The 12,347-nt window shown below is 46.9% G+C and overlaps 1 protein-coding gene across 1 annotated transcript in view; it reads left to right on the plus strand.

Moving 5' to 3' along the window:
- The window catches only part of TG (thyroglobulin), a 273,908-nt gene that overhangs the window by 148,088 nt on the left and 113,473 nt on the right, over nucleotides 1-12,347 (plus strand). The window contains exons 38-40 of the mRNA XM_003933694.4: nucleotides 3,611-3,830; nucleotides 5,411-5,504; nucleotides 7,809-7,968. Coding sequence (XP_003933743.2) covers nucleotides 3,611-3,830; nucleotides 5,411-5,504; nucleotides 7,809-7,968 — 474 coding nt within the window. The remainder of the gene's footprint in view (nucleotides 1-3,610; nucleotides 3,831-5,410; nucleotides 5,505-7,808; nucleotides 7,969-12,347) is intronic.

Raw genomic sequence — 12,347 nt, forward strand, 5'->3', positions numbered from 1 at the left:
AAGCAGAAGCTTTGTCTTTCAATCAGCTGAGAGTGGAGTTGAGCAGACTAAACCTACATGTTAGAAAGAAGAGACTTCTCACACACCCTTGAAGTATCTCTCCATGAGTGATTACCGCTTTTGAGACCTGCGTGGCATCAGACAGCCCTGTCTTAAGTTCCTGAAAACAGTACTTGGCACTGAGCCTGGGCCCAACAAAAGTTTACTAAATCAATGAATGAAAGAAAATGTCATCGTGGAAACAAGATAGGACTACAGAGAAGCCAATGAATGTCACTGGTGATTAGCATTACGTGAAGGGTGATGGGAGGCATGGCAGGCATCACTAGTGTTGGCCTTGTGGACAAGGAGGGATTTGGACATAAACAAATGGGCGGGAAGGCCTCGCATGTTGGACACCCATGGTACAGAGAGAGGCAAAGCTCTGAACTGGCTCCAACCCTGTGTGCATGGAGTGTGGTCAGAGTTGGGGTCGAGAAAGGTGTGGCTTTGAATCCTACATCACCCTATGTTACCTGTGATCCCAACAGGCCCTAGGCTTCTGCCTTTACATCTCTTTCCTCACTAATGAAATGTAAATGTGGGCCTACACTGCAATTCTGAAATCCAGAAGTCCTAAAAGTCTTTTTTTTTTAAAAATAAGTTTGCAGCTAACTCATTTGGTGGCGAAATCAGACCTGGGGTGGCTGAAGAAATTCTTTTTTTAAAAAAGTTATTTATTGTACTTTAAGTTTGGGGGTACATGTGCAGATTGTGCAGGTTGTTACATAGGTATACTCATGCCATGGTGGTGCTTCATTGCATTCATTGCCCCATCGTCTGCATTAGGTACTTCTCCTAATGCTATCCCTTCCCAATCCCCTCCCCACTATTCCTCCCTCAGCCCCCCCACCTCTCAGGCCCTGGTGTGTGATGATCCCCGCTGTGTCCGGTGTTCTCACTGTTCAACACCCACTTTATGAGTGAGAGCATGCAGTGTTTGGTTTTCTGTTTTTGTGTCAGTTTGCTGAGAATGATGGTTTCCAGTTTTATCCATGTCCCCGCAAAGGACATGAACTCATCCCTTATCCCTCTCAGGATGAATAGCCCACACATCTCATCACAGAAATGATGGCGGTGTTTGAAGGTGGGGCTGCACTCCAGGCCTCCCCAGGGGATTGGGTGTTGTTTGCTGTCTGCTTCTCTGTTCATTATATGTATATATGATTGCACTTTAGGTTCTGGGGTACATGTACAGAACATGTAGGATTGTTGCATAGGTACATACATGGCAATGTGGTTTGCTGCTTCCATCCCCCTGTCACCCACATCTGGCATTTCCCCCATGTTATCCCTCCCCAACCTACCTACCCCCTGCTGTCCCTCCCCTACCCACCCAACAGACCCCAGTGTGTGATGCTCCCCTCCCTGTGTCCATGTATTCTCATTCTTCAACACCCACCTATGAGTAAGAACGTGTGTTTGATTTTCTGTTCTTGTGTCAGTTTGCTGAGAATAATGGTTTCCAGATTCATCCATGTCCGTATAAAGGACACGAACTCATAGTTTTTTATGGCTGCATAGTATTCCGTAGTGTATATGTGCCACATTTTCCTTGTTCAGTCTATCATTGATGAGCATTTGGGTTGGTTCCAGGTCTTTGCTATTGTAAACAGTGCTGCAATGAACATACATTTGCATGTGTCTTTATAATAGAACAATTTATAATCCTTTGGATATATACCCAGTAATGGGATTGCTGCGTCAAATGGTATTTCTATTTCTAGGTCCTTGAGGAATTGCCACACTGTCTTCCACAATGGTTGAACTAATTTACACTCCCACCAACAGTGTAAAAGTGTTCCTATTTCTCCACATTCTCTCCAGCATCTGTTGTCTCCAGATTTTTTAATGATCACCATTCTAACTGGTGTGAGATGGTATCTCAATGTGGGTTTGACTTACGTTTCTCTAATGACCAGTGATGATGAACTGTTTTTTATATATTTGTTGGCCTCATATATGTCTTCTTTTGAAAAGTGTTTGTTCATGTCCTTTGCCCACTTTTAAATGGGTTTGTTTGTTTTTTTCCTTGTAAATCTGTTTTAGTTCTTTGTAGATTCTGGATATTAACCCTTTGTCAGATGGGTAGATTGCAAAAAAATTTTTCCCATTCTGTTGGTCACCAGTTCACCCTAATGATTGTTTCTTTTGCTGTTGAGAAGCTCTGGAGTTTAATTTGATTCCATTTGTCTATTTTGACTTTTGTTGCCAATGCTTTTTGTGTTTTAGTCTTGAAGTCCTTGCCTATGCCTATGTCCTGAATGGTTTTGCCTAGGTTTTCTTCTAGGGTTTTCATGGTGTTAGGTCTTATGTTAGGTCTTTAATCCATCTGGAGTTAATTTTAGTCTAAGGTGTCAGGAAGGGGTCCAGTTTCTGCTTTCTGCACATGGCTAGCCAGTTTTCCCAGCCCCATTTATTAAACAGGGAATCCTTTCTTCATTGCTTGCTTTTGTCAGGTTTGTTAAAGATCAAATGGTTGTAGATGTGTGGCATTGCCTCCAAGGCCTCTATTCTGTTCCATTGGTCTATATCTCTGTTTTGGTACCAGTACCATGCTGTTTTGATTACTGTAGCCTTGTAGTATAGTTTGAAGTCAGGTAGCATGATGCCTCCAGCTTTGTTCTTTTTGCTTAGGATTGTCTTGGCTATGCGGGCTCTCTTTTGATTCCATATGAAGTTTAAGGTGGTTTTTTCCAGTTCTGTGAAGAAAGTCGTAGGTAGCTTGATGGGGATAGCATTGAATCTATGAATTACTTTGGGCAGTATGGCCATTTTCATGATGTTGATTCTTCCTAACCATGAGCATGGAATGTTTTTCCATCTGTTTGTGTCCTCTCATATTTCCTTGAACAGTAGTTTGTAGTTCTCCTTGAAGAGGTCCTTTACATCCTTTGTTAGTTGTATTCCTAGGTATTTTATTCTCTTTGTGGCAGTTGTGAATGGCAGCTCATTCTTGATTTGCTCTCTTTAAATCTGTTATTGGTGTATAGGAATGCTTGTGATTTCTGCACATTGATTTTGTATCCTGAGACTGCTGAAGTGCTTATCAGTTTCAGGAGATTTTTGGGCTGAGATGATGGGGTCTCCTAAATATACAATCATGTTGTCTGCATATAGAGACAATTTGACTTCCTCCTTTTCTAATTGAACGTCCTTTATTTCTTTTTCTTGGCTGGTTGCTCTGGCTCGAACTTCCAATACTATGTTGAATAGGAGTGGTGAGAGAGGGCATCCTTGTGTAGTGCCATACTTCTCTATTCTTTCGAAAGGCCCCAGGGTGCTGGTAAGGGGTCCTGGGCCTGGAACTGTGCATAGAAGAGATTAGCATTGCATTCTGTACATTTTGGTGCCTAATAAAAATCAGCTTTCTTTGCTAATTTTTTTGTTTGTTTACTTTGCAAACCTGACTGGATTTAAGCTGTTAGGGGTCTGAATAAATGACTGACATTTTCAAGGTACAAAAAGCAGTGATTTTTCTTTTGCTGAAAGCACATTCAGAATGCCAGTGGAGAGAGCACTCACTGAGGCCTTTCCCCTCCTCAACCCTTTCCCTTCCCTTTCCCAACAGGAATCTCTCTGCTCAGCTATGAGACATCTGTACCTTCTGTGCCCATTGCTACCCACGGCCGGCTGCTGGGCAGGTCCCAGGCCATCCAGGTGGGCACCTCATGGAAGCAAGTGGACCAGTTCCTTGGAGTTCCATATGCTGCCCCACCCCTGGCAGAGAGGCGCTTCCAGGCACCAGAGCCCTTGAACTGGACAGGGTCCTGGGATGCCAGTAAACCAAGGTATGGGTTGAGTGGAGTACATGTTGGTAAATGCTCAGAGAAGCCTTATCTATTCTAATCTATCAAAGTGAGTCTCAGTGGTAGAGCAGTGCATTTTGGATAAAGCAATGTATGGAGGATGGAATATATTGGCTAAGGTATTATTAAGTGCTGTGACAGATAAACTCCCAAGTATCAGTGGCTTAATGATATTTTGCTCATGTAAAGCCCATCTGGTGATGGAGGGGTCTGTATGCTCTGCTCCATGCAGTGGTTCAGGGACCCAGGCTGATGGAGTCTCTCCCTTCTTCAGCACGAATTTTCCAAGGTCCCCCTGGACTTTGATCCAGGAAGAGAGGCTTTAATTGACAGGAGAGGTTCCCATGGGATAAACCTGGAAGTGGGGTTCACATATCACTTACACAGGTATTGCAGTGGCCAAGCTCAGCTTCCTCGCCACATCTGATCCTAATGAAGCTGGGAGACACAGAACTGAAGGAAAAGTAAATGTGCTAATGAAATTTTTTCCCACTAGGAACAAAATTACTAGTTTTTTTTTTTTTAAGTACCCATCTTCTTTCCTCATCAAAAATTTCAGTTTTTCCTGTCTTTTCCATGTGTATACTACTTTAAATAGCAAGCATATTAAAGAACAATATTGTGATTTTTTTTCTGATTAAAGCATACTCAGAGTACCTGTGAAAACAGCACTTATTACTGCTGCTCTTCTCCTCCCCACCTGAATCTCCTTCTCAACAGGTACCTATACTCAGGCAGCTGTACCCTCCATACTCATTACCCCCATGGCTGGCTGCTGAGCAGGTCCATGAGTCCATACCAGATAGAGTGATGAGCTAGGAGGCTCTTGAAGTACTCCAGGAAAAGGATGATGAGGATGAGGACTTCAGCTAGGATGGCAGCAGTGGGAGTGGAAAGGCATGGATTTCCATCTGCTCTACCACTGGGAAACAAAAATAACAAATATTCATGAGTTAGAGTACCTTACCATGTTAGGATGTACCCATTTTGACAGATGAAGTGATGGAGTCACATAGGTTTTGAGTGGAGAGTAGTTGAGAGCTTGGGTCATTGTAGTACAGGGCTAGTGAAGATTGGGTGATGAGTCACGTCACCCATTGGGTAGATGACCATTGCACTGCCATTAGGCATGGTCACGGCTTTAGTCTCAGTTCCTATTACTGGGAGATGCTCCAACTGGCACTGTAGGACTCTGTACTGGTGAAGAGAGCAGGTAGGACACCCCCTCCAGAGGAGGGTCTATACTCTTGGAGCAAGGAAGGGGTAAGGTCCTGAGTAGCTTTCATTGTCTTCTTCTCTATCTCGAGCTGTTGCGTCAGCAGCCTTCTCTAAGTTGGTGCATTGTCTCTGGGGAATGTTCCTCCACAGGCCAGTGGCCAGAGAGTGGTGGGCACTCTGCTGTTCCTTCCATTTACTGCCACTCCCATTTACTGAAGCTGCCTAATTTTTGCAGGGCTGGTGGGACGCCAGGCTTTGGAATAGGGTAGTGGGCTCTGACCATGGTGGCAGGTCGGGAGGGGTGATGGAGCATGTCTTGGAAGTCACCCATTCTGTATCTGCAGGGCCAGCTGCTGGCAGCCAGGCATCCGAATATCCACGTCTCCTGGAGTCAGTGAAGATTGCTTGTATCTCAATGTGTTCATTCCTCAGAATGTGGTGAGTTCAGAAGCACTTGCTATGGTTGCCCTGAAGACTCTCCCACTCGAAATCCACTGTCCCCACAGTGTCCAGCACAGCCCAGTCTCCTCCTCTGTGGCCTGCTGAGCTGAGGTTAGGTAATTTGCCTAAGGTCATTCAGCCAGTGGGTGATCTATGGACTTGGTCAGTTGGTCCTCAGAGCTCGTGGCTAGAACCAGTGAGTGGTGACCACGAGTGTGTGCTTTTCCCATAGTGTCAGGAAGAAGACTGTGAACGTGGTTTGCAGGGCAAGCGTAGTTTAAAGGGCACTTTTTAATCTTTGATTTTATTTGTCTTCACATCAACTCTAGGAGGATAGATAGATGATAGATTGGTCAGTCCATCAATTGATAGAAAAATGAAGAGAGATAAATTTACCCTTATCTAAAAGGTGCAGACCTGGGGCTAAGAGAGGCTAAATGATGCGCATAAGGACATTCAGCTGGGCAAAGTGGAGGCTCATCCCTGTCACCATGTTCCAAAGCCAGTGCTCTTTTCTCCTTAGGGCAGTTCCCAGTAAAAGAGAGTTTGGCTTTTTCTGCCTTGAACTGTCCGGGCCCCATCCTGACCTTGGGAGAGAAGCAGTGATACCTCAGCTCAGATGGGCAGTACCTGCCCCCCAGGTGATAGGCCCTGCGCAGGAGGGGCCAGCATCCTGGACGCTTCCTGTGGCTGTCGTTGAGGCAGGAGCTGAGGACTGCCCCTCCTTTCTGTGCCTTGCCCTTGCCTCAGCAGCCACAAGCCAAAAGGCCTTTTTTCTTGCTGGCAAGCTGCCCAATAAACATGAGTCCGGGCACTTTTAGGAGGGGGATCCTGGGCTCCTTCACTGATCTGTTCCACAGAGCAGGACAAATGAATCCAAGACCACTCAAGCTGGCCTTTCTCTGTCGCATTTAAAAAGATCTCATATTTGAAGAATTTACGCCTGAGCTGGAATGTCACAGAGGAAGAGACTAGGGGAGTGCTGGGAAGGTGGGTCAGGAGTCAGAATTCCAGGTCAGCCCCTTCCTCTCTGTAAGGCATTTCCATGGGTGACTTCACTGCTCTGCACCTCTGCTTTCACAGCTGTGGAGTGGGGTGCTTATGGCTACCATTGCTTCTACCTCCTTGGGTGGAAGATCAGATGAGCCTTTAGCCCAGCCCTACAGGGGCAGGTCCTAGGTCAGTGTTTGCTCCTGTGACGTGGCCCCTTTGTAGAAACATCTGTGTGTCTGTCTGAGGCCATCATACATGGAGTAGAGATGTTACAAGGAATCAGGATCCTGGATGGAGCATGAGTTACCTGGTACCCGCCTATGCCCTGGCCTGGAGTAGGGCCTCAGATTCCCCAGCTTGGACACATGATTCTAATAGAATAGGTTCAGCCTACTTCCAGACCTCAGCTCTGCTACCTCCTAGCTGCGTGATCTCAGGCAAGCCAATGAAAATGTCTAAGCCTCTGCCTCTTCATCTGTAAAATGGGGACAGTAAGTATCTGCCAACTTCACAGAACTGTTTGAGGCACAGTTGTAAACACTGGACACAGTGCCTGGCTCTTAGTAAGTGCATAATGAACTCTAGCTCTGCTACCAGGGTGAGTCCAGCAAGGGAAGCATCCAAGGGAAAGGGGACGCTGAGGGCCCAGAATGCTTTTCTGGAATAAACTATGGGCCAGAACTGGGATCTGGAAGTCTGTGTGGTACCGTGAGACGGGCTCCAGGTCTGCAGGGAGCTGCTCTCCTTGACACCTGCTCACTCTGTAATGTGAGAAGAAGTGTCCTTGCCTTTTCTGACCTTCAGTTTCCTTTTCTATGGATGGGGTTTAATAATTTGCTCAGGCTGCCATAACAAAGCACTGCAAGCTCTGTGAGGTTTTTCTCACTAGAGACAGAAGTCCAGGATCAAGGTATCACAGGATTGGTTCCTTCAGAGGCTCCTCTCCTTGGCTTATAGATGTTCCTCTTCTCTTCCTTGTATCTTTATGTGGCCTTCCCTCTGTGCCTGTGTCCTGACCTCCTCTTCTTATAAGGACACCAGTTCTATGGGATTAGGGCTCACAAGTGTGACTTTATTTTACCTTAATTATCTATTAGGCACTATCTCCAAAATACGGTCAGCTGCTGAGGTCTTGGGGGCTAGGATTTCAATGTATAAATTCAGAGATACACAGCTCCATCCACTGCATGGGGCTAAGTATGCCACAGAGTTGGCCAGAGGAGTCCCGTGCTGACCCAGAATCGGGCTCCAAGCTTGGGAAAGGCGCCTTCCCCATGCTCTAGCCTCGTGTTTCTCCAATTCCCACAGGCTCCAAACACGTCTGTGCTGGTGTTCTTCCACAACACCATGGAGGGGGAGGGGAGTGAGGGATGGCCGGCTATCGACGGCTCCTTCCTGGCTGCTGTTGGCAACCTCATCGTGGTCACTGCTGGCTACCGAGTGGGTGTCTTCGGCTTCCTGAGTTCTGGTGAGTTGCTGCCTCTGGTGGGAGCTGCTGACGCCCTGAGCCAGGGCTCAGCCCCTTTTCCCTCAAGCCCCATCCCCTCACCACCCCTGCTCCTCCTCCAGCCAAGCTAGGCACACAGTGGAAATTTTAGCACATCCAGGAGACACTCTGGGGATACTGATACCTATAGAAAAGGATGATAGTTTCCACTTATTGAGAACTTACTACATGTCTGAGCTGCTCCAAGTCCACCACAGTTCTTACCTTGTGATCTGTATGTATGTGTGAGCATGTAGTTTAAAGAGAAAATTGAGGTCCACTTAAGATTATACAGTCAGGAACAACAGAGCCAGGAATTGACTTGCCCTGAACAACCCTAGGGGATGAATTATAGGTCTTCTGCCCACAGGGAAACCGTCTGATTTGGGATCAGAGCTGTATAAATAAGGAGAGTCCCACTTCCTTTTAATACTGGCCTCACTTGTGAACAATGGCCTGTCCCCTATCACAAACGTGTTGTTCACCCCGTCCAGGTCCTCCATCCTTCCCACTGACTGCCAGGGCAGAACTGAGCCCTGGACCAACCCAAACATCTTCCATCCACATCTTTTCCTCACTGTGTCAGCTGCAGTGATCAAGGCAGAGTTACTGCCTTGGAATCTGAAGATCCCAGGGCCACCTTTGCCACTTTTTTCTGTGGGCCCTCGGACAAAACCATTCTTTTCACCCAGTCTTAGTCTTGTCCTCTGTAAAATGGGGATAATTTTACCTGACTTCCAAAGTTACAATGAGGCTCAAACGAGGTACATGTAAAAGGGTTTTAGAGACTTGAGTTTTACACACCTTTGAAGATAGTGACTGCTTCATCTCTGTTTTCCAAGGGTCTCCTTTAAGATCTGAGATGTTCTATGTGCTGAGTACAGGTGGGTGAATGGAAGGTAGACTGGTCAGAATGATCAGCTGGACTAAAATGTGTGTGAATGTGTGGGGTAGGCATCTAGCATGAGCAGAAACCTGGATGACCACATGGTGTGAGGCCTTGGGTACTGATAAGAAGATTCTAGATGTATGAAATGGGCAACAAGTTAAGAAAAAATACAAGCAGATGTCAATGTAGGAGACGAGGGTGAGAAACAGATTTCAGATGCTTTTGATGGGGAGCAGGGTCAGCTGGGAATCCAAGGACAGATATAGCTTCCCCTTTCCTGGCTCTGAGAGACCCTGGGTCTCCCATTCGGCCTTTCCAAATCCCAGTTTTCTGGCTGGTAAAATGAGGATAATTAGCCCCACCCTCTTTCACATATATGTGGCGGGTAAGAAGCAAAGTTGGTGACTGGGGTTTTGTGGAAGCCCTTTGGAGAGTGTTTAAACAATTATTCACATATGAGCTTATTTTCCTCTTTGAGAAGAGAAACCTCTTTGCCTGGGTTTGCTTTCCTCTGTGTGAACACAAGACTGACCATGATTTGTGCCATCAGTAGCCCCTTCCTCTAGAGGTGGTGATATCAGGACTCGCCCCAAGGAGCCTGGGCCTGGGGAACTTTTCCCAGACATGGCTGCCTTGTTGGCCTAGAGCATTTCTAGACAGAATAGAGTGAGTTTCTGTATGCCGTCTGTCCCTCAGTGGGTGGGGGATTATAATTTCGCAGAGTATAATCTTGTTGAGAATTCATGTGCTTCTGGACAGGCAAATTCATTTTGGCTGCCAGCAGGGACAGCCTGTGGGGAGGCAACGGAAGCTTCCAGAACACCAACCCCACTCATTCCTGACATGCACTAAGCCTGCCTGTTCATTTTGCTCAAGGGAAACACCATCAGCAAGAGAGAAGGAAAGTTACACTTACAGAGTGTGTCATCTTCACCAGATATTTCTCCTGGATTACCTCATCTATTTCTCACAGGAGATCTCTGAGGCCAGCAGGGAGCGGCCATTTCATAGAAGGGTCGGCGAAGCTCAGTGAGGCTAAGGAACGTTATCACCACAGTCACAAATGGCTTCCTGGGCCTTCAACGCTGTTGGTGGAACAACAAGAAATACTGTTTTGCAGCGGGCTCCCTCAGATGACTGGACACGTCCTTCAATTCCCTGCTTTTCAGTTATGCTGAGCAGGGTCCATCTCTTGCATTCATTTAGCCACAGGCCAGTTTATTTCTTTTTTAAAAAAAAAAAAAATCACTTTAAGTTCCACGATACATGTGCAGACCATGCAGGTTTGTTACATAGTATACGTGCGCCATGGTGGCTTGCTGCACCCATCAACCTGTCATCTAGGTTTTAAGCCCCACATGCACTAGGTATTTGTCCTAATTCTCTTCCTCCCCTTGCCTCCCATTCCCTGACAGTCCCCGGTGTGTGATGCTTCCCCCCATGTCCATGTGTTCTCACTGTTCAACTCTCACTTATCAATGAGAACATGCCATGGTTGGTTTTCTATTCCTGTGTAGTTTGCTGAGAATGATGGCTTCCAGCTTCATTTGTGTCCCTGCAAAGGACACGATCTCATTCTTTTTTTATGGCTGCATAGTATTCCATGGTATATATGTGCCACATTTTCTTTATCCAGTCTATCTTTGATGGGCATTTGGGTTGGTTCCAAGTCTTTACTATTGTAAATAGTGCTCCAACAAACATGTCTAGAACCAGAAATCCCATTTGACCCAGCATTCCCATTACTGGGTATATACCCAAAGGATTATAAATCATTCTACTATAAAAACACGGGCCATTTTCTTTGCCTTCCTTCTTAGCCCGTCTTGTGTGTCCTACATTCCCAAGCTTCCCAGTCTCTCACATTGCTCCTCCCTGCTCTTGAGCTCTGAGAGGGGAGCAAAGACATTCACATCCTTATCAAATCAATCAGGAAAGTGAGACACAGAGACAGAGGGAGGGCAGAGCAGCAGCAGCAGAGCCGTGATGCAGATTCAGGCTTCCTGCTATGGAGGAGCTGTCTCCCGCCTGCTTTGGGCAAGATCAGAGACAGGACTGAGCCTGGCCATGCAGAGGGCAACAGGAAGCAGGTGCTCACCTCTGGAAGCGCAAAGGGGCCAGCCCTGATCCCAGTTAATCCCCCAATAAACCTGCCACACAGGTGCAACTGTTCCCCCTTTCATATTTTTAAATAGATTTTTTTATTTAGAGCTGTTTTAAGTTTATAGAAAAATTAAGCAGAAAGGACAAGGAGTTCCCATACACTCCCTTCTCCCCCTCCTTCTTCCCCTACTATTGATTAATAAGATGCTTTGGTTGGGCACATGTGTTACATTTGATGAGCTGATGGGTGGTGCGTTATGATTTACTGAAGTCCACAGTTTACCTTGGGGTTCGTCCTGTGTGTTGGATGCTCTCTGGGGTTTGCAGGCTGCCTGAGGTCCTGAATCCACTGCTACAAGGTCCCACAGGATCATTTCATTGCCCTCCAACCTTCCTGTGCTCCACCTCTTCATCTATCCCTTTTTCCACTTTAAGTCATTGCAAATTGCAGTTCAGAACATAAGCCTGGAAAGAGCTAGTTACTTTGCATGCCACCCTCAGCCTGGGATTCTGCAGGGAATGCAGGTTTACATCTGAGCAGGATAGGGTTTGAGGGCTGCTCTGTGGCTCTGCACTGCCAGGACTCTGAGCAACTCCTTCCTTCTCCATCCCAGCACAGGCTGCCCATCTGCCAGTGAAGGATGCTAAGCCTTGCAGGGCAGCTCATGTGAGATGAAGTGTGTGAGGACCAGCACCAGGACTCACCCATGTTCATTCCCACTTTCTTCTCTAGACTAGACAGGGGCTCTTCCAAGACAGGGATGTGTTTTTATCATTTCCTGGCCCGGTATCTGGCCAATGTCTCTTGATCTTAGCAGAGGCAGCCCTGTCACTCACAGAGCCAGGCTGAGCAGCCCCTCGTGAGCATCATGTCACTTGATAAATGTGTGCAGAATCTGCTGCTGTTTCCCAGAATGAAAATGGTCCCTGAGAGCCCAGACTCCAGAGGTACTTTGTGAAAGAGACTGGAGGAAAATGAAAGCAGAAGCTCGTGCCGGTCCTGAGGCCCACTAGACAAACATGTGCTCTCTGCTGATAAAAGGCAAGCCCAGCCCAGTGATTAAAGGGAGTCTTGGTTCCTGTTGATGTGAGCAGTTGAAAAGGAAGCAGTTGCTGGGCAAAGGGAGGCCATTTCCCCAAGCCTGGGCCCTGCAGCAGGACACCCCAGAGGTCATCTGGCCCCAAGTCATTCTTCCCCTCTGTCAGGCAAAGCAAAGCAGTAAAGGGAACTGGGGCAGTGGCGTCTGGGACAGAGGATGAGAGGCTGGACAAGGGCCCTATGGACTCTGCGGGACGTGGGAGCAGAGGAAATGTGCTTTGGCCAGGACACCAGACAGAAGGCCCGGCTGCCAACGGTAACCACACACTA

The sequence above is a fragment of the Saimiri boliviensis genome, chromosome 15 (genome assembly GCF_048565385.1).
Source record: "Saimiri boliviensis isolate mSaiBol1 chromosome 15, mSaiBol1.pri, whole genome shotgun sequence".
NCBI classification, from domain to species: Eukaryota; Metazoa; Chordata; class Mammalia; order Primates; family Cebidae; genus Saimiri; species Saimiri boliviensis.